The sequence below is a fragment of the Candoia aspera genome, chromosome 2 (assembly GCF_035149785.1).
Source record: "Candoia aspera isolate rCanAsp1 chromosome 2, rCanAsp1.hap2, whole genome shotgun sequence".
NCBI classification, from domain to species: domain Eukaryota; kingdom Metazoa; phylum Chordata; class Lepidosauria; order Squamata; family Boidae; genus Candoia; species Candoia aspera.
The window spans coordinates 265,323,357-265,343,962 of NC_086154.1; the positions used below are offsets into that span (position 1 = coordinate 265,323,357).

The 20,606-nt window shown below is 60.0% G+C and overlaps 2 protein-coding genes across 3 annotated transcripts in view; one reads left to right on the top strand and one right to left on the bottom strand.

Moving 5' to 3' along the window:
• The window catches only part of RUSC2 (RUN and SH3 domain containing 2), a 35,398-nt gene extending 26,588 nt beyond the window's left edge, over nt 1-8,810 (top strand). The window contains exons 5-12 of one of the 2 annotated variants that reach the window (XM_063295940.1): nt 67-210; nt 1,341-1,417; nt 2,750-2,924; nt 4,618-4,723; nt 5,922-5,968; nt 6,242-7,124; nt 7,739-7,915; nt 8,581-8,809. In XM_063295940.1, coding sequence (XP_063152010.1) covers nt 67-210; nt 1,341-1,417; nt 2,750-2,924; nt 4,618-4,723; nt 5,922-5,968; nt 6,242-7,124; nt 7,739-7,915; nt 8,581-8,767 — 1,796 coding nt within the window. In that variant the 3' untranslated portion in view covers nt 8,768-8,809. Of the gene's footprint in view, nt 1-66; nt 211-1,340; nt 1,418-2,749; nt 2,925-4,617; nt 4,724-5,921; nt 5,969-6,241; nt 7,125-7,738; nt 7,916-8,580 lie in introns of both variants that reach the window. The other variant, XM_063295941.1, reaches the window with a different exon arrangement.
• A 2,904-nt stretch (nt 8,811-11,714) lies between these two features.
• On the bottom strand, nt 11,715-18,421 carry CIMIP2B (ciliary microtubule inner protein 2B). The gene is made up of 6 exons (XM_063293198.1): nt 18,354-18,421; nt 17,268-17,461; nt 16,330-16,481; nt 15,583-15,793; nt 14,113-14,316; nt 11,715-11,812 (listed from the first exon to the last, which is right to left on the bottom strand). Exons 1-6 carry the CDS (start codon nt 18,419-18,421, stop codon nt 11,715-11,717), a joined length of 927 nt encoding a protein of 308 aa, XP_063149268.1.
• Between the last annotated feature and the right edge of the window lie 2,185 nt (nt 18,422-20,606).

Consider the following 20,606-nt stretch of genomic DNA (forward strand, 5'->3'; position numbering starts at 1 on the left):
GCCTCAAAGCCCGATAAATAAAGTCCCCTGGGCATGACGTGGCCTCCCTTCCCCAATGCCTTGCAGGGCCGGCAGTGAAACAGCCACACCAGAGCTGCCCAGACTTCTTCCCTGACTATTTCTCCTTGGCTGAGAAACCGCCAGCTGAATTTTGCCTCTCCCCCGATGGCAACGCAGAGTCCATCTCCATTGATCTGCTGCAGAAGAAGGGTAAGTGGAGGGGGGGGGATGAGGAAGAAAGAGGGCCCGGAATGCTTATTTGTAGGGGCTGCTCTTGCCCAGGGTCTTTGTGCCCCTAAAGGCACCCCCCCTCCTGACTTTTCCTCTTGTATTTCCATGGAATGAGCAAGACGCGGCTTGGAGGGAGGGAGGGAGGGAGGGAGGGAGGGAGGGAGAAATGGGGGGGGCTCCCAACTGAGCCCTGTTGCCAGGACGGATCTGGGAGCAGGACTGTTCTCTTCCCAGGAGCAATCCCTCTCCGTCCCCTGTCAAAAGCACCGATTCTACCTGCGGTTTCTTACTGTCCAGGTGAAGGGAATCGTTTCCACAGGGGGGCTCGTTAAGGGAGGGCGGCTCCTCCTCCAGGAGAGCTTCCCAGCAAAAACAGCCACTGCTTGCTGAGGAGGAGGAGGGATGGTGGGAAAGGGGGCGTGGGACATCTCAGCTACCCTTGCAAAGGGCGGGTGCCATGGCATCCCCCAGCCGGGCACCTGGTGCAGCTGGGTTCCCTTTGGACCGCTTGCCAAGCTCCAGAGGATCGAAAGGGTTGCGGCCATTGCCTGGAGAGGGCCGTCCCTTGAGGGGGCCTGGAGGGATGGGACCCTTCGGGCAGGACAGGAATCCAGTGCGGTCAGGAGAGGAGGCACTAACCCCTCCCAGCTCTTTCCCAATTTAAGCCCCACACAAACATGTCCCCAGTCAGAACACGTGACTGTTCGGTGTGGAGGGGTGTGTTCACGAGTGGGACAGACAAGTTGCTGTGGAAGTCTTTGGCCTCTGTGGCAAGTGGCCCGTATTTGAGGAGTTCCCCGAGAGGAGGGGTGGAGTCTTCCCCAGGACCCACTTTGGAAGAAGGGATACGGGTCCCCGGGGTCTCCCACAGCTGGTCTGCACCCCTACATTTTTGGCCACCTCCCTTAAGACAAGAGAGAGAGAGAGAGAGAGAGGAGTTGGCTTGACCAAGCAGACCTTCTCCAGAGCCAGACGCGGGAGCACTCAGGAATGGTTGGAGCCAGGACAGGCCCTTCCAGAGTATCTGGATAGTAAGGGGGGGTGGGTGGGAACGTGAGGGGTCTGCTTGGCTGGGCAGCAAGTTCAGCCTCTCCTCTCCTCTCCACCAGGTCTTGTCAAAGCAATCAACATGTCTGTGGACCTCATTGTGGCCCATTTTGGGACCAGCAGGGATCCCGGCGTGAAGGTGAGCCAGCTTTCCTCTTGGCCCCTTCTCCCTTTAGTCCCTAGATCATTCCAGCGAGAGGTCTTCCCTGGCATGGCTCTTTAAAATATTGCCACCCATTGGCACTGCCAGCATTCCTGCCACTTCTTGGAGCAGTTGAAGGAGGCAGGGAGGGGATGGCCTTGAAAAAGGTGTGTGGCAGCTTATGTAAGCGTGAGCTCAGCCCCAAAAGAGAGGAGCAGGTGAGGAAGAAACTTGAGAGGGCCCCTCCTTGATTTTCTTTGTTGTAAGAGCTGCCAGGCTTTCAAGATTCTGTTATTATAACGTGCAACAATAAAGTAGCATTCCAGAAGTTCGTGTGGCCAACCTTTGAAGCCTGACGGGCAACCAGACCAGAATGTTGGGCCAGGAGCATGCCCCCTCCCCCTGCTCTTACTGCTGTCCTGGGGAGAGTGCTGAGAGGAAGGGCCTGGAATCTCCTGATTCCCCATCCAGGACCAGGGAATCTTGAGATGAAATCACAGCTCTTCTCTGATGGTCAGCTGCTGCCCCCAGCCCCATCAGGGACACTCTCCCAATGGGAACATGGGGGGCCAGCTTTGGTGCCTAGTCTGCTCTGTGGGTCAACCCAGCCTGTTCTGAGAGATGCCCTTCCACCCAGATTTTGGCTTCTACTTATAGTATTCCTGAGATTTGCATTTCTTGAGTGTCTTTGAACACCACCACCCGCTGAGGCCTCCAGCTTTACCTAGTTTCCTTGATCGCATTCAGGACTACATATTTCTCGTTTTACACTTAACACCCTGTCTTGCCTTTAAAAGGCTGGAACTGAGCAACCCATCCCAGCTCCCGCTTCAGCTGGGCCTTTCATGAGAACTCCCCTTTGACCCACCCCACTTGCAAGGAAAGCTTTTACCCCCCCACCCCCACCAAACCTTTCAGGTTTGGCCTGGGGGGTGGCCATGCCCAGGGTCCCACGCTCCGCTGGATTACACACTTCACAACAGAGGCAACCCAAAAGCCCCAGCTCAGCTGGGGGGGCTCCAGCCAGCAGATGTGTGGGGAAGGGGGGCTATTGCTGCTGGGAAGTCTGTCTGCTTCCTTGTTTTCCTTTCGGGAAGGAACGTGGGCAGCCTTTGTCTCCCCAACAGCCCGACCGCCTGCCCTCCTTCCTTCCGTGTGTTTCTCCTGCTGAAGTCTCTGGAAACTCTGTGGGAGGGAGGAGGGGGAGGGAGGGGCATGTGACGAGTACACAGGACCCAGGAGCTGCGTGCAGGACTGGGGGAGCAAAGGAAAAGAGGAGGTGTGGCCCGAACAGCTCTGACCGTTCCCCTCCTCCCCTCTGCTCTCCAGGCCAAGCTGGGGAACAGCTCGGTGAGCCCCAACGTGGGGCACCTCATCCTGAAATACCTGTGTCCGGCCATCCGGGATATCCTGAGCGACGGGCTCAAAGCTTACGTGCTGGATGTGATCGTTGGCCAGAGGCGGAACATCCCCTGGAGCATCGTGGAGGCCTCCACCCAGCTGGGTAGGAAGCCCTTGAGCCTGGCCTTCCCATCAGTCTGGATCTGCAGGAGCAGAATTGCCCCTTCAGGCGGAACAGGCCACCTGAGCAGACCCCGTCTGGGGCTTTGCCCTGCCCTTTGCCCCGGCCTAGGCTACAGCTCTGGGATTGCCCCGGTCTCCTAGCCGGGCCTCGCCTGCTTAGCTTCTGAGGCCAGCCAAGGTTGAGCAGGGCCTGCTGCCTGCTGGGACAGACCCTCACGGGCAAGAGAAGCTGGTGGTCCGTTTCAGAGAGGGCCATTGTCTGCCCAGGTTGGGGGTGAGGGCTGTCTAGGTGGCGAGTGGAGGAGACTGGAGTGAGATTATTGGCCTGGAGGACTTGCAAGGAACGCCAGGAAGGAAGGGGTCCGGGATCAACCTCTCCCTTCAGCTGCTTCAAAGAGAAATGCCTCCAGTCAGAGGCAATGGGGAGAAGCAGGTGGCATTTCTCAGCCTCTCCCCAAAAACCCTGGCTTGGAGGGGCAGTGTGGGGCTCCCCTTTTGGAACCCTGCTCCTGGGTGCTTGGGGGCTCCTTTATCTGAGCCCAAGTCAGAGCCCTTCATAGGGTCCTCCTGCAGGTCACCTTGCGCCAGACGCCCAGGGTAGGGTCGACTACCTGGGTAAGCGGGGATAGCCGGGCTGAGGGGTGGGTCTTTGGTGGGCCCTCCCTGGCTAGTTACTGCCAGTAGGGGCTTTCGGCACAGAGTGTCCTCAGTCCAGTCTTCCTCAGGGTGCCTCCTCACCCAGCTGAAAGAGAGACGTCCCGGGGTGTGGTGGAGGGCGAGAAGCCCTGGATGTTCCTCTCCTGGCTGATGGTTGGGGTGGCCTTTGAAAGAGAGAGAGGCCTTTGCCTCTGTCCGGTCTCCTGGAGGGAGAGGGAGCCCCATTCCTCCTCCTGGGATGCCCAGAGGCTACCCCTGGCCAGACCTGGAACTCGGGGGGGGGGGCAATATGTGATCTTTGGAGTGAGCTTTACATCTGGGGTACTTGGGGAGGCGTGAGTTCCTCTGGTTTTGTATGGTAAAGGCGGATAGGCTTTTCTCCGTCATTTGGAGAGCGCAGAGGAGCAGAAGGGAAGGGCGTCCTTTCTTTCAGGGCTGCTGGGTCCAAGCCACCGGAGGGGTTTTGAGTCCAGAGGCTTCTCTGGCTGAGCTTTGACAGCTGAGGGGAGGCTGCAAAACCCAGGAGGAAGACCCTCCCTGGTGTGGTTCAGCCCTGCCTGCAGCATCTGTCCCAGCTGCTGACCTCTGCTCACGGGCCAGGTGCCATCGGAGTAGAGGGTCTGCCCAGGGGTGGGGTTGGAGCCTGTGGAGGGCCTCGGGAGACACTGATTTAACCCTTGTGGACTGGAGTCCACTCTTCAGAAGTGGTGTCTATATTTGGGGACGTCTGGATGTGGACTGCGTGGGAAGAGCCTCCCTTGGCCTGAGGCTGAATGAATGGCCAAGGACCGGAGGTGAGCCGGAAAAGGTTCTTCCACTGAAGGCAGGAGACCGTCCCGCAGAGCTGCTGCAGTTGCCCCAAGTAGCCACTGGGTTGCTGCCATAGTCCTGAGCCTTGAGACGCCGAGCTGCAGGGCTGCTAAGCCCCCAGTGCCAGGCAGCCTCCCTGGGAGGGGAGGGACCTTCGTGCCCACAGGTGGCCTTCCCCGTTCTCTGATCCCCTTCCTCTGTTGCAGGCCCCTCGACTAAGGTCCTGCACAGTCTCTACAGCCGAGTCAGCCAGTACCCGGAGCTCACCAGCCACAGCATGCGCTTCAATGCCTTCATTTTTGGTCTCCTCAAGTAAGTGAGGCTGTTTCCACCTGCCCCACTGTTGGGATTGGGGGAGATGTTGCCTTTGCCTCTGGGAAGGAGGAAGCACGAGGGAGGGGTCCTCCCTAGAGGATCCCACGTCATTGGGCGAAGAGAGGGCCAGAACGCCTGAGAAAGAGAAAAGCTTGGCACCGGGCACCGGGAATGAGAGAGCCTCCCTATAGCAAGGAGTGTTCTCCTAACCCTAATGGTGAAGTGGGATTTTGTGCCGATATGAGGCAGGCAAATAAAAGGGCCAAACCTGCCGCAACTCTGGTGCTGTCTTGCTCCAAGGCTGGCTGTTCCCCCTGCACCTCTCTCTGCCTCCTGCCAGCTTCCCTGGCCGACTGACCGACTGGCAGGGCTGAGAGTTGCTGCGGCAGTGAAAGAAAACTAGAAAGCAGTTAGGACCACCAGGTGAATGAGGCTTATGTGGCGCATCAACATGTGTCAAGCACTCTGTTTAAGAGAGAACACGCCCAGGAAGTTTCCAGTTTAGGGTGTGTGCTGTGCGACCATCTGTTCTTACGCCAGACTAATCCTCCTCAAACTATGCTGTGTTTAGTAAAAGTGCAACGGGATTCTCTATCCTTAAGCAGGGATGCAGGACTATATTTAAGTTTGTTCTTCAACGTACCAAGATGCTTCTTTATTCTTAAGCAAGCGTGCAGTTGCACATGTAGTTACATACATACATAGTTTAGGCTGTGGTGGTGGTTATTGTTATATTATTAGATTCTTATCCCACTTTTTTTTCATATATATTTTGGTCAACTCAAGGCAGCAAACATTCCTAGCACTCCTGACACCTATTTCCCCCACAACAGCAACCCTGCGAGGTGGGTTGGGCTGAGAGAGAGGGGCCAGCCCAAGGGCACCCAGCCGGCTCTCGTGCCTCAGGCGGGACCAGAACTCTCATACCACGCCTGGTTGGCTCTTGGGCTGAGAGAGAAGGACTGGCCCAAGGTCACCCAGCTGGCTTTCATGCCTCAGGCAGGACTAGAACTCGCAGCCTCCCGGTTTCTAGGCCAGCACCTTCGCCGTGACACCAGCTGGCCTGGGGCATGCCATTCAGCATCCAGAGCGGACCAGAACGGCTTTGAATCCCGGAACGGCTCTTCTTGCACCCTGGCGTTCCCATGCGCTGCCTCCCTGTCCTCACCCCCCTCTCCACTTTCTCCCCCCACAGCATCCGGTCCCTGGAGTTCTGGTTCAACCACCTCTACAACCATGAGGGTAGGTCCATTCGCTCCTGATCGGGGGGGGGGGGCTGTGCTTGGGAAAGGCGCAGGGGTGTCCCTGCCATCTGGAGGCTCATCTGCTCTTGGCATACAGACAGCACCCCCCGTGCTGGTGGAGGTGGCACTGTGTCCCCTCCCGAAAGGAGGCAGGCTTTGGGTGGGGGGAGCTGAGGAGCCCAGAGCCTTGGTCTCTCTGTCGAGCCTTTGGTTCGGTGGGCTATGGCTCGGGACAGGTGGAGTGACGTGCCCTTCTCTCTCCCACCCACAGAGATCCTCCAGGCGCACTACCAGCCGACGGGCTTCCTCTCACTTTCACACAGGGCCTGCCAGGGCCTCTTTGAGGAGCTGCTGCTGCTCCTGCAGCCGCTCTCCTTGCTGCCCTTCGGCCTGGACCTGCTTTTTGAGCACCACCTGCTGCAGCTGGGCAAGCGGCAGCAGCAGCAGAAGGAGCTCCTCCGTGGCCAGCAGGGCCTGCTGCTCTCCTCCCACTCCACCCTGCAGCTGATGCGCACCCGCGGCGGGGGCAGCGCCCAGAGGACCAATGACGGCTCTCAGGGACTGGCCTGTGGGGCCCTTCCGGAGAGGACGGGGGTGGTGGTGGTGGAGCCTGTCAAGGGCGCCGAAAGGGGCAGGCAGGAGGGCCGTAGGGAAGGTGGCCCCGGGCAGAAGAAGGACAGGCAGGCCAGCTGGTGGCTGCAGCTCACGCAGAGCTCCCGGGTCTACATCCAGGGCTCTGCAGAGGGCGCCTGCCTGGCCCAGCACAAGCAGAAGAAGAAGGTGGGGGCGGCGGCCAGGTCGGCAGAGGCTGGGAGGGCTCCTCCCCCAAGGGAGGGGGTGGTGGAGGGCGCAGAGGCTTGCCCCCCCACAGAAGTCCCGCTCGTCATGGAGAGGCCCCTAGCCGAGGAGGCGAAGTCCCCCTGGAGACAGGGGTCTCCTGCCGGGGAGGAAGCCAAGGAGGAGGGCCGGCCCTTCTGGACAGGCAGCCCGCCGGACGCAGTGCTGACGGAGCTGAAGCGCAGCCGGGAGCAGGACCGCGGGACGGCCCCAGGGGAGGAGCAGCGTGTTGCCCTCAGCCCTGGCAGCAGCAAGCCCAGGTGGGCTCACCTGTTTGGTTCCCGCCAGGCACCCAAGGACCCCAGACAGGCCAACAGGTAGGGAGTCCCCAGCAGTTGGGCTCTGGCTCGGGGGGCCTTGAAGGCGTTGCTTTGGGGGTGCTGGCAGCCTGGGGCCCCCAAGAGGGACAAGCCGAGGACAGGTGGCTGCTGGTCCGAGAGCTGCCCCTGTGACCTTCAGGCTTCCGCAGTCAAAAGAATGGCAGCCCTTAGGAGGAGGCCGCGTGGCGGAGGAGGGAGGATGGGAGGATTGGAATGAGAAGGGGCTGGTTTCTAACCCCACCCCTCATGAGTGGGGCAGGGGTCGGGTAGCGGGCTCTCCATGGCCAGCTGTAAGAGGGAAGGCAGCAAGGCATGCTGCAGTTCCCCACCACCGGTAAGGAGACAGGTGGTGCCCCGCCGAGGCTTGTTTTGTGGGCATCCTCGTCCTCCTCTCTGGGGCTGGGGCGGGCCAGCCAGGGCCCCTCTGGAGCCACAGGTGGGTCAGAGGCATCTCTTGCCTGGCTGGTCCCCGGAAGAGCCTGGGGGTGGGGGGTGCAGCTGCCCATCCCATCTTTGCTGACAGGAGATGTGCTGGAGGGCCTCCGTTGGGTGCCCCGTGCCAAGCTGTGGTGCTGGCTCTGCTCAGGCCTGACAGCTGCCCCTCTTCCCAGGCTGCCATCTGGCTGGTTGAGCTTGGATCGCTCCGTCTTCCAGCTGATGGCACAGACGGTGGGGGCCGGTGTGTGGCGCGAGGCCGAGACGGTGCCCAAGCAGCTGCCAGCAGCCCTTCCCCCTTCGCACCCTGAAGGGCAGCCTTCCAACGGGAGGGCCTCCCCTGGGGCGCCATGGTGAGTGCAGTGGGGCCACCCCACCCCCACCCGGCTCTGCTCTGGGGCTGGCAGACCCTCGGCAAGCTCCCTCCTGCTGTGGACCCTGGCATGGGGCTGGGGCCATGGGCAGCACGCCAACCTTGGCCTAGGCTGGCCCTCCCAAACGCTTTGTGCATCGCTGTCCCCGGAGGCGGATTTGCATGAGAGGATGGCTGCCCGGCCCTCGTGCCGCCCTGGGCCTGTGGAGGAGCAGGAGTCGGGGAGCCCCTCCGCTTCCCCCAGGAGTCTGCTGGCTGGCCCTCTTTTCTCGTCAACTCCGTACGCACCTGAATGGCTGTGATCCTGGGCTGGGGTCGTTTCCAGTGTTTGGGGCAGCTCAGTGCTGCCACAGCGTCCTGCCTGTCCCCCTGACAGAAGGGATTGGGCATGGTGGGCATGCGGGCTTTTCCATGGGGGGCTACTCTGAGCAGCCTGATTCCTGGAGAAAGGTGCAGTTAGAACCTGATAACCAGTGGAGCAAGCGAGGGGGGATGGTCCCAGACCATGGCTGGGGTGGGGGATCCATTTGCTCCCCTGGGCTCAGCAAGACCCTTGAGGGCAGCTTATGAAAATGCAGTAAAAGCTTTAGGTGCAAACCTAAAATCCCCCCTACCAAATCCCCTGCACACTTTCCTTCTCCTCAGGGCGGTGAAGGCACTCTGCCACCACCTTGCCACCGAGGCTGGGCAACTGAGTTTCAAGAAAGGAGACGTCCTGCGTGTGCTGGGCCGGGTGGACGCCGACTGGCTCCGCTGCAGCCACAGGGGAGGAGCCGAGAGCGGGCTGGTGCCCATCATGTACGTCACCCACCTGGAGGACACGGATTATTGATGGGTGGGCGGCCACCAGTGAAGCCCAGAGCCGTGTGGACAGACGGGCTACTCGAGGAGGCCCGGCCAAGGACCTGGCTCCTCTTCCTGCCCCTGGAGGCCTCCTCTCTCCCAGGGATCTCCTGCAGCCAGACTTTCCCATGCATGCGCCTCTTCCCCTCCCTCTTCTCCCCAGTGCCCGTGCCTTGCCCGAACGAGAGTGCCCCCCCCCCGTGAGATGGCATGCATCGTGCCCCTGCCACTCGCTCAGGGTGTGCAAGGCTCCTCTCTGCCACGGGCCACCGGGGCCTTGGAAGGCCCGCTCCAGACTTTGGGGACTGCGTGCTAACCTGTATTAATGCTAGACAGAGAGAGGGAGGGAGGGAGGGAGGGAGGGAGGGGAAGGCGAGGCTGCTGGTGGGGAGTGGTGCAGCCTCTGTGCATGTGTGTGGATGGGGGGTGATGGTCAGGTCAGCCTCCATGGGAGGGGCTGCCCAGTCAGGAGAGTTGTGTGTGACTGGCTGCCTCTCCCATGGGGCAGAGGCTTGGAGCTCTGCAGGGGTGCTGTAGCAGAAGGGCCCTGAGGCTTAAGCAGGGGGTTGTTGGTGGAACCTCTTGCCACTAGATGGAGAGGGGATTTGCGTGGGAGGGGGTTGGAGCCCTCGCTGCTCTTCCTGGGCTGCATTCTGACCAACAGGGAGGAAGGGGGCTCCCCCTCCCCACGGCCAGTGGACAGTGCCAGTCAGTATTCGGGGCTCGGCAGGGCCCTTGCCTGCCTGCCTCGCCTACCCCGAGGACACGGACGAGGTTGCAGGATTCGCTCCTGCTGGTGTGGTGAGAGTGGCGCCACATTCAATTTATACTTCCTGCGTTAGGACAGGGTGTATTGCCTTTATTTATTTCTTTATTTATGACACATATTAATAAAAAGGTGCTGATTGAGAGCTCCCCCGGCAGCCGTGCCTGGTGGTTCCCCCGACTTCTTTGCAGAGCCAGGATACTGGCTGCCCCCCAGCACAAGGCCCTCTCCCTTCTGCAGAGAGCTGTCCTGGTGCTTAATTCAGAACAGTCACAGCTGGGTTGGTGGCCCTTTTGGGGAGCCACTTGATGAACCCCAAGGAGGGCAGGCCAGCTGTTGTGCTTCCTGAATGCGGTGTGGGCCAGCCTGCTGCAAAGCCGGCACGGACAAAGGAGCACCACAGCAGGGGGAGGAGGAGAGGGGTATCTGCTGCCAGCAGGGCAGAATCCGCACCCGGTGGGATGGCGCAACAGGCTGGCCATGCAACTGAATCCACTCCTTTTCCAGGCTGTGGGAATCCCAGGTGCCTTAAACTAACACGGTGGGCTGTGTGTGCACAAAACTCGCCAGGGTTGGCAGGTTGAGTGGGTGTAGTAGCCTGGTGTCTTTGTCTGACCAGGTTAGGCTTGTGTGAACCTGGCCAACTGGCTCTGGCTTACGTCAGTGTTGTTTTTTTTTATTGTATGGCATAGCAGTTTGGTGTTCATGCTGCTTTCATGCTGCTTTTTCTTGCTGGGAAATCCTTGTGAGGTCCAGCAGCCAGATGTGTAGACTGTTTAGCCGTGACAAGTCACGTTGCCCAGGGTGCACCACGAGGAGTCTACATTGGACCGAGTTGGGCTGAGAGAAAGTGACTGGCCCAAAGTCACCCAGCCGGCTTTCATGCCTAAGGTGGGACTAGAACTCACAGACTCCTGGTTTCTAGCCCAGAACCTTAACCACTAGACCAAACTGGCTCTTATGCCCTCGCCCAGGTCAGTGGAAGAGGCAACAAGCCCTTTCTTCCCTTGGTGCCCACCCCCGGCCACCACCAGCGCTGTAAAGGGTTCCCTTTCCATTGGGCAGAGCTGGAGGAACAGCAGAGGTGCCAGGGATCAGCTGGTGGAGAACTGGCAGGGTGCCCACGGGGAAGTAGGACAAGCTGCCTCTGTCCCTGGGCACCGGGGGTGGTGTGCTCTCAGCTGCCACCAGAGGAGGGGGGATGAAGCCCGCAGCTCGTGATGATGCAGGTGCCGGCAGCTTGGGTGGCTTCTCATGCCCCCATTGTGGCCCAGAGTCCTGGAAGCCATGGTTTGAGCTGTAGTTGAATTGTGCCCTTCCAACGAGCCCTCTGTGCTGGAGGGATGTCCATTCTGGGACAAGAGAGCTGTGCCACCAGGATAGAACCCTGGCAGTCACCGGCCCTGGGCACACCCTTGCCCGCAACATCCTAATGGCAGCAACTGAAGTGGGTTCCAGTCGCCATCAAGGGCAGCCCCACATGTAACGGGTTGTAGTTACCAAGGCAGGGATTAATGCTGCAAGGAGGGTTTTCGCCAGTGCATGCACCGAAGCTGGTGAAAGGTCCTTGCGCCACCGGATGTCAGAGGTGCATCAAGAGGCCACCCAAGCTGCAAATCTCATCCTTGAGGGGAGAGATGAACCCACTGTGGTGACAGGCATAGCTAGCCTCTGGCCTAACATGCTCTGCTTCCACATCGTTATAGAAGTGAGCTTGAAGACTGAACCCTCCAGAGACCGCACAGTGTTCCCATCGACTCAGCCAGGCCGTTTCTGCACCTTGCTCAGGATGCTCAGAAGCAGCCGGCAGCCCCTCTCCAGCAGAGGGTACCCTGGGTAAATAAAAATGCTTGCAATTCTGCCTCTCCCAACCAGGAAATCTGGGCTCCCGGGAACAACTCCGTGTCTTTCGGGAATGCCGTGGATTTCCCATCCGCCCCGCATCTGGAAGACTGACAGCTCAGGAGCCCCAGAAATGGCATCTGCCAGGAAGTAGCAGCCGAAGCCGACTGGGCTGAGGCCCCAGCTGCCCAGGACTTCCCACCCAGCCGCCCCCGGTTGCCCTGGTCCATCTGGAGAGCCTCTGGCTCCGGCTCCCTCGCGGCCTCCTTTACGTGGACACAGCCTGGCGGCGGAGGGTGAGGCGGCCCTTGGGGGAGCCACGGACCCCCTACTGCGTGACGGCCAGCGCCTGCTTCTCCAGAGTGGTTTGGCCCAGGGCGTTACAGGTGAGGTGGCCGTAGGTGTGGCCAAACTGGAACTTGTAACCTACGTGCAGAGAGGAAGGATGGAAAGAGTGGCATCGTGGCAAATCCACAGCTGCAGTTAATGTCAAGATTGCCCGGGGCTCTGCAAGGGAAGCCCTGAGGGAGGCAGGGGTGTTGGAGGGCAGGGAGCATCTAGAGCAGGAAATGGAAGCCAAAGGAGGCTGGCAGGTTGGCATAATTGCGGCAAGTGATCAGCAGCCAGCCCTGGGTGCAGCCAGGCACTACACTGAGGCACAGTTCCCAGTCGGTGAGCCGGGAGAACTGCAGGCAGGCAGAAACACTGTGGCCTCCTGCCCTCCCTGCCATTCTGCCTTGGGAACTAGGCCAGGGAGGGGCACTTACTGACTGGATATGGGATTGGGGGATTCCCCACCTGTTTCCCCCTCTCCTGAGCAACACCTGCTGGGGGAAGAAACCCACCTCCCATCCCACTCTGGATGAGGGCAGCCGGATGCTTGGAACAGCCTGTTTGGACACCTGTCAGCTGCTGACTAAGAGGTGGCAGGTGTGAGGTGCCCTGTGACTGCTAGGGGCTAATCGGACTACTTCTGAACGGTTTAGCACTCTTCTGAAAGAGCCCCAAACCTCTGTCCAGGAACAGGCCAGCCAAGAGGCTGCAGGCACAGCGAGGGGCCCTGGGATGGAGCACTGGGGAGCAAGCGAGCACAGGTGACCAATGCTGTGAGGGAGTGGCTGTGCTGGTCGCAGGCGGCTGTGGCTGGGAGCGCCTGGAAGTAGCCCCTGCAGCAGGCAAAATGACACACACGTCCCCAACAGTAAAAAGTTCAGCTGCGCAAATCCCTTGCTGGCAGAAGCGATGGAAAACGTCTGGTGACAGACCTAGCATCACGTTGTGGGCAGAACCTGCCTCCCTCTCTTGGTTTAAGTCAACCTTCTGTACCACGCAGGACTAGCGTTATCACAGGAGTGCCACTCCTGTTTCTGAAACGCGGGCAACCATTTAAATTCGGCTTCTATGGCAAGAGCTTATCCACACAACCAGGTTGCCCCAGTGCGAGCTCAGGGCCCTAAGGGGTTTTTGAGGGACTGGAACCCACAGCGCTCTCCTCTACGTGCCTCCAGCCCACCAGGGAGAGGACCTCCACCTGTTCTGTGGCACACCCAGAACAACATTGTGCAAGCAGAAGCAGAGCTCTGGCGCTCGTGTGTTACATTTTGTTTTGTGGACGTCAAGCACCTCCAATTGCTTTTATATCCTGTGCAATGAACACCCCTCCCCTCTAGTCACTGGCCCTGTCTTGCATGACCAGGTCATCCTGGATGCCGGACCAATAAACCTTTCCTTCCTTCCTTCCTTCCTTCCGAAGCCACATGACCGTAGACCCCTCCCAAGGGGAGGAAAGCAACTGAAGCCTGCTTTCCTGGCAGGGAGGGAGGGGGCATAGCGCCCTCCTCTGGACAGAATTCAAGGCCACCACTGTGGGGTTGAAATCCAGAGAGAGATGCCTTAAAGCGGCTTCATTTCCTCTGGCTTATGAACAGCAGACAAGCCCTGTGTGTGTGGGCGAAGCCTCATTTTCTGTGGGGCATCCACACAAGGCTGTCATCCAACCATCACCATCCTGTTTTCACCCAGGATTCTTCCTGTCTTTTTCAAACTGCAAAACATCATCCATGAAAACCAAGAAGAGTCCCAGCTCCACAATAAAGACTTGAGCCACTTGGTCTGTGACCTCTCACTGCATTCACACATCACCCTCGACTGCTTTTCTGGGTAAGCCACAATGATTGGGCCACATGATGCTAATCTGGCTACTATAACAAAGTGCCTGAGGTCAACCAACCTGTTTAATTGGTCAATAATCAGGCAAAGGTGTTGTGAGAAATCACCAGCAGTGCAGCAGTGTCAGTTCTCATCCAGAACAATCTACGGTTGGTTTGGGGTTAAACTGCCCAAACCCAGTTAGCGGCATTTTGTGAACACTGTCAGTCCGTTGGAAATGGGCAGCCCTCAGGTGCTGCTTATTCAGGCCTCTGAGAAAAAGGGCTGAAGATGGCGGCCGAAAAGGCAAAGCTCTTCACGATATGCCTGTGCGGTTGCTGCCTGCCCATGGGGGAAGGGGCTACTGAGTCAGTGGGCCTTTGCTGGGGCTGCTTCACTGCAAGGGCTTGAGGGACCCCAGGCACCTTCTGGAGGCAAAGGACAGGGACTCTCGGTCCTGCAAGGGGGGATCTTCATGCTGAGCCTCGTGAAGCAAGCTGTGGGCTGTGGCCATGGAGGGTGAGGTGGGGAGGTGTGATCTGAGAGGCAGGGGAGGGGAGGGGAGGTGGCATACTCACCTGGCACGTAACCTCTGTAGTGCGGCAGGAGGCCCCTGTCTGTGGGATATGTCTTGGCCAGCGGTGGAAGGGTTTCCCCCCCCCGTGAAAAGGCTTGCCCTGTTTTGCGAAGCATCTGATCAAACTCTGCCATTGCCTGGTGGGCGAGGATGGGGTAGCTTGCTCCAATCAGGAACTGGATGCGAGGCACAAAGCCAGTGAAGCCTGCATGACGGGAGTCATGGGGTTTAAAGGCCATCAGCGTTTCTTGCAGGGGAGTGCAGCCCCTGCCTTCCTGCTGGTGGGGAAGCCGGCTGCTTCCCGCCAGTCGGATGTTTCTGAACCTGGTGGGGTCAGGTGTCAGGCTCCCATAGGCAGGAGGCTCCCTTTTGCTTCTGAGCCCCAAAACGCTCACAGCCAGACCCACAATTTTTCATGGTAATCAGACCCCCTCTGTCTCAGAAGGCAAGCCAGCACATTTCCACAAATCCCCTCAAACTGAAATTCTCTAAAGTAACTGGTAGGTAAAGGTAAAGGTTTCCCTTGACATTAAGTCCAGTCGTGTCCGACTCTAGGGGGCGGTGCTCATCTCCGTTTCAAAGCCGAAGAGCCGGCGTTTGTCCGTAGACACTTCCGTGGTCGTGGCCGGCATGACTAAACGGAACGCCGTTACCTGCCCGCCGAAGCGGTACCTATTAATCTACTCACATTGGCATGTTTTCGAACTGCTAGGTTGGCAGGAGCTGGGACTAGCAACGGGAGCTCACCCCGTCAACGCGGATTCGAACCGCCGACCTTCTGGTTAGCAAGCTCAGCAGCTCAGCGGTTTAACCCGCAGTGCCACCACGTCCCAAAAGTAACTGGTACCTCCAGATTAACCCTCCCTCCACAGGCGTCTTTTCTGGAAGCCCACTTTTCTCCTTTCCCGCTGCGTCTCCAGCCAGGGTGCCTTTGGCCTCTCTGTCTGCAGAGCCACCAGCCCTGGCATCCCTGTGCCCTGCCTGCTTCCCTAGTGCCAGCAAGCAGCTGCCAAACCCTGAAGCCCCAGAGCGGGATTGTGGCTTGCTGCCAAACAGGCCCTGGTTCTCTGGGACAGTGAGGAAGGGGTGCAGCAGCAGCCACAGCTGGTGCCATGCCAGAGTGAGGGCCTGGTGCCCTGGAGGGGAGGAAGAGGCCGGGGAGCCCTAAGGGGCACAGATGTGGGACAAGCCCCTTGGCTGCTTCTGGGCTGGTGGGAAGGGGACCCGTGTGGGGGTCCAAGAGTGGTCAGTAGCCCTGGGGTGGTTGGTGGTTTGAGGACGCTCTCTCTGCCACCTTTTCTCTCTTAACTTTGTATTTTTTATAATGGTGTTTTATGACCTTTTATTTGTAAGATGCCCAGAGTCGCTTATATAGTGAGATGGGTGGTGTATAAATTTGATCAAATGAAAAAAATCCATCTTGCCCTCTCCCCCCTGCCCCTGTGGGCTCCCAAGCCCTCTGCAGCCTGACCTGAAACGAAGGTTGCCTGGGGGCCACACCTCTCCAGCGCAAGAGGCGATCCTGGGGGCCGGAAAGCTGGAGTGGCAGCGGCAGCAGACCTGGCCTCGGGCCTGGCAGGGAGAGGCTGGGAGCGGAGCAGAGCAGAGCCCACTGTGAGTCTGAGAGGCGCCTGGGAGCTGTGCGTCAAGGCCCTGGCTTGCTCCTCCCCCTGGATCAGCACCTGGCAGAAGGCCAAGAACCCCCCCCCCCCAGGAGCTGTGGAAGACCTGCAGCTGTGGCCTGGTGCGCTGACTGCCTGTGGAATTTTCTCGGGGTGGGGGGCATCTGTGGCCCTGCACACGTGGAGGAGGTGGTCCCCCAAGGGCACTCATAGCTCAGGTCTCCTTCCTCGAGTGCCCTTGATCCATAGCAGCCAACCGGAGCCCCAGATCCACCCCCCATCTCAAGCCTTGACACACCTGGGGGGCCTCCGAGGAGTTGGTCATGCTGGGCGCAGAGTAGAGCAGAGGGGAAGCCCTCCTCTGCGCAGGCCTGGGGGCAGCAGCACTCAGATCAGCCCCCTTTTGCCACTCCTTCTGCTCCAGGTGCCTCCTGAGCGGGGAAGGGCAGGCGCACCATGGACCTCCCCTCCTCCCTCTGTGGCCGAGGCCAGCAGGGCTGGCTCAGCAAGGGGGTCCTGCCTCTCTCCAAGAGGCGCTCGGGAAGCCCCCAGCCCCTGCCTGCACTTGGCTCATGGCTGTCCATCCTGCCACTTACTCTCACATCCAGCCGGGGGGCTCCCATCGCCTCCCACACTTGGTCCCGGCCACGGGCATCCTGCTCCTGGTGTGGCGCAAAGTCCTGCCAGGCCCGCCTGCAGACTTCCCCATAGGTCTTGGCAAAGTGGTTCTGTGCCCTGGGAATGAACCCTGCCACGAAACACAGGAGGGCAGGAGAGAGGTGGGGCCCCAGGAAGGAGAAGGCCCCGACCCCGTTCCCGGACCTGGATGCCAGCCAGCTTCTTCTGCTCAGTGGTTGCTGCCATGCCCTGTTCCAGCCTATTCCATTCACCTTTTTACTTTGGTTTTTGTCTAACCTGATCAGTCCTATCGCTGTGGGGTGTAAGGGCCCTCTTTGCCCTGTTTCTGTTTCTGAAAATCCTGGGGGTCCTCCAGGGGGTCTCAGAGGCAGCCAAGGTGGGCTGGGCACTGAGGCCGGGCTCAGCTAGGAACTGGTAGCTGGGTCCTCTGATCTGCACAGTGCCACCACCATGTGGCATGGCTCTTCATCCCCTGAGATCAAGAGCGAAGAGTGGCCTGCTAGCCCCGGGGACTGTGGGCTCCGTCTGCAAAGGGGTTGCTAAGAAGTATTCAAAAGGGGAGGCTGCTCCTAGGCTACCCCCCACTAGGATAGCCAATGCAATCTTCCCCCCAGGGCCAAGGTGGGTGCCTGAGGGGTCCTGCAGCCCCTCCACGTTTTTGCTGGCAGTCCAGACCACCCTCCCCTGCTCTCCAGATGGGAATTCTGGGAGGTGTAGTCTGAACACATCGAGAGGGTGCCAGGTGGGGGGCAGCCGGGCCTAGGACCCCTCCTGCAAGTGGCCGAGGAAAGCCCAGCCTGCCCCCCCCGCCTCACCCCCCCCCGCTCCGCTTTATGCAGGTGGTCGCCTGGCCCTCAAAGCTGCAGGGGAGCCTGGCCTCTCCAGCGCCGCTTACCGGTATACCCTGGGATGGCGCCGCAGCCTCCGCCCCGGCCCCCCGGCCCCGGCCGCTCCTCTGGGGTGCCGGGGGAGCAGTTGGGCAGCAGGAGCAGCCGGCCAGGGCGGCTGGGGGCGGCCAGCAGCTGCGACGTGAGCTTCCCGTACGTCTGGCCCAGGGTGAATTTGTAGCGGGGACAGTATCCGCAGTAGCTGCAAGGACAGGAGTTGAAGAGCCGGACCTCGCTGCCCTCCAGGCCCAGCCAGGCGGTCGGGGCGAGAGCCTCGCGGCCACCGATGTTTCGCCGCCCGGCCCATGGATGGCATTTCTGGCCCACCTCCCCCCCCCCTTCTCTGGCGCAGCTACCCCGAGGGGCCGGCCAGGCTCAGAAGACCCCCGCCCAAAGCCACCGCGAGCTCCCCTCGCCGTAAGCGCTCCCCGGCTCCGCGCGCCACCACGCTAAGCTCAGCCGCTGGGCTAATACTGGCCCGGCTGAGCGGGTCCTGGAATCCAGTGAGGAGGGGGTGCCGGAGCCTGGCGGCCGCCGCAGCCCGCACAACCTCGTACGGCCGGGCTCTTGGCTCCGCGGCGCCTGCGAAAGCTCCAGCCAGAGGGGATTCGGGGAGGCCGGCGCGGGCGGCTTGGCGGATCCCCGCTGCCTTAAAGCGTCTTCGCGGTGGTCCACAGGAGGGAGCAGAAGAGGCGGCGCTGCTCCTTGGCCATTCGGTACCCCGCTCCTGGCCAGCTCCGGTCCTCCGCCACTCCCGCACGCCTGTGGGAAACCGCCACCCTCCCCGGACTTGCACACTCAGCTTCCCCCTGTGGTTGCTATGGAGGCCATGTACACAGGCGGCGAGGCAGAGAACGGTAGGGGTTGTGTTTGTATGCACTGTAAGGGAGAGAGATGCCCTCCGGCGCGCCTGTGGGAATTCCCGCCCGCCGCTCCCCCCCCCCCCACGCCCCGCGTTGCAGTCCTACCCAAGGGCTTCGTCCCGCTCGCTCCTCTGCCCAAGAGGTTGCCAAAGCCGGGGTGGTGCTGAGGAGCAGGGGGGCCTCAGCTCCTGCCCCTCCGGGGATTGCCAGGAAAAGGGGGCGAGCTCTTACCCAGGAAGGTAGTGTGGCTCTGGGGTCATCAGGACCGGGCTGAGTTTGGGGGCAAACGCCGGGGCCATGATCTGCAGAGCTGCTGGTGGGGCTGGAGTGAGCCTGGCTGGGAAGGGCTTTGCACATGAGCCCCGCTGGGGAGGAGGAGCCGGAACTGGAGCTGCTGCCCAGGGAAACCGTTGCCATGCAGACACCTTGCCAGCCTTGCCAGGCAGGGGGACAAAAGCAGGTGATTGGGGCACAGGTGCTAAATGCACACATGGCGCCTGGCACCCTGCTTTGGGAGTGGGGAGGAGGAGCAGAGGAGAGATCTTGGCCGCCTGCAGTGCTGGGGGAATCCGATTCCTTCTCTCCTGCCAAGCTGCTTTTCACGCCTCAGAATGCGCCTCTCAGGAAAGACCAGATGGCCCAGAGAGCCCCTGGCATGAGTGCCCTCAGCCCAAGAGAGCTGGACGTGCCCTGGGGCTGCTGGCTCAGGGGCCTGCATGGCGCTGGTGGTGGAAAGGCCCGGGACTGGGCCCAGGGAGAAGGCAGTCCTGCGGGGACAGGCTGGAGGGCCCGTTGTGGCAGGGCAGAGGAGGGGAGCCCCCATCTGCTGTCTGGGAGGCACATGTCAGGCTGGAGAAGGCAGCCCAGAGAGAGGAGCCCAGACTCTCTGTAGTGAAATCAGTCCCCTGGTGGGGAGGGTCTCCTATGTCGAGTGGGCTGCTCGAGACAAAGCCTCTGAGGCCATCTGTCCAGGCTGGGAGAAGTGCCTGAGCCCTTGTAGGGTGCAGCAGGCAGAGGAGAGGGCAGCAGTTTGGGCCTCAGAGTCCCAGAGCAGCTGCTTTGGAAGTAAGGAGGACCCACCAAAGTTCAGGACAAAGGTTGGGTTTTTTGGTAATAGTTTGCAGCGCTTACTCCAAGACCCCTCACCTATCTTCAGCTCCTTTCCCCACGAATTGGCCATGGATTCCTGTTTGGTTTCCTGGTGGGAGGAGATGGGTGGTGACAAATGTGATAAAAATAAACAAACATCTGTTTTGGGGGGTCCAGGTATGGGTTTTTCCAATGGCATCTGTAACACCGCAGGGACATCAACCTGACCCCCCTCATGTGATGAGGCCCTCATAGGAAAAATTCTTGGTGTGTTTGCCTAGAGGCCAGCATGCGTGTCGTCCTGTGCCAGCGTCCTGGGTCCATTCGCATTGTCAACTCTGTGCCCTCCTTCCCCCCCCCCCCCATGTCTCTTAGAGAGGAATTTCCCAACATTCCTGCTGCTTTGGCACTTCCTTCCCCTCTTCCAGGTTGAGGTGACATCGGAAGGCCTGGGCAGCAAATCTCTCTCCAGCCTGTGGTTTCAACCAGGAGCTCAATTGCCACATACGGACCTGTTGGCCCAACCCCAAGGCCTCTTCCTGAGGCAAAGTCTCTGATGAGTCAAATAGGAAGAAAATGGAGACCATCAGGGGTGATAAAACATGCATTCATTTGAAAAGAAAAGCCGTGGGTTTTAGTTGGGAGTGTTCTTTTAATCAGAGCGCCTAATATTGACTCTTTATCCCTTCTTGAGTTTGCAGGTTAGCTGAATGTGCTAACTTTGCCCTGGGGGGAATGCTTGCCAGGGCCCCCTCCGGTCGCTTGCCTTGCCTGCTGGCTCCCTCAGCCCCTTCACCCAGCTCCGTGTGGGCCCAACACAGCACCCTTGTTAGGGTCCTCCTCCTGAAGGGAGGGAGCAGAGGGGTCCCAGTGGTTTTTCATCGCTGTGTGATGTGGGGGCTCTAGATGGAATGGCGTGTCCCCAGAGTCTCGGCCAGGCTGCTCTGCTTCCTATCAGGCTACAGGAGGTCAGGCAATGCGCTGGAAGAGCTGCAGAGGCTTCAGAGCACTGCACTGAAAGGGCAGGTCATCTGGAGAAGCAGGGCCCTGCCCAGGAAAAGCATTCGGCACTTGACAAACACACGCTTAACAAGGGAAGTATCGGTCAAAGAAGGGGCAGGTCCTGTATCCACAGGCAGGTGATGTTGTCTTCTGTGACTCCTTGGCAGCCAAGTCACATGCAGTGGGGGTGTTTCTGCAGCCCACAGCCCCCAGGTTCCCCCCGAGCACTAACCAGGCCCAGGCCTGCTGGTTTTCCTGCCAGGCAGGGTTGAGACCCAGCCAGCACCCTGGCTCAGGACAAATGCTCCCCCCCGTGCCATTTCTGAACTCAGTGGCTCCCCAGTCAAGCCAGAGGTCCTGAGACATTGTGGGGCCCAAATCCCACAGGAACAG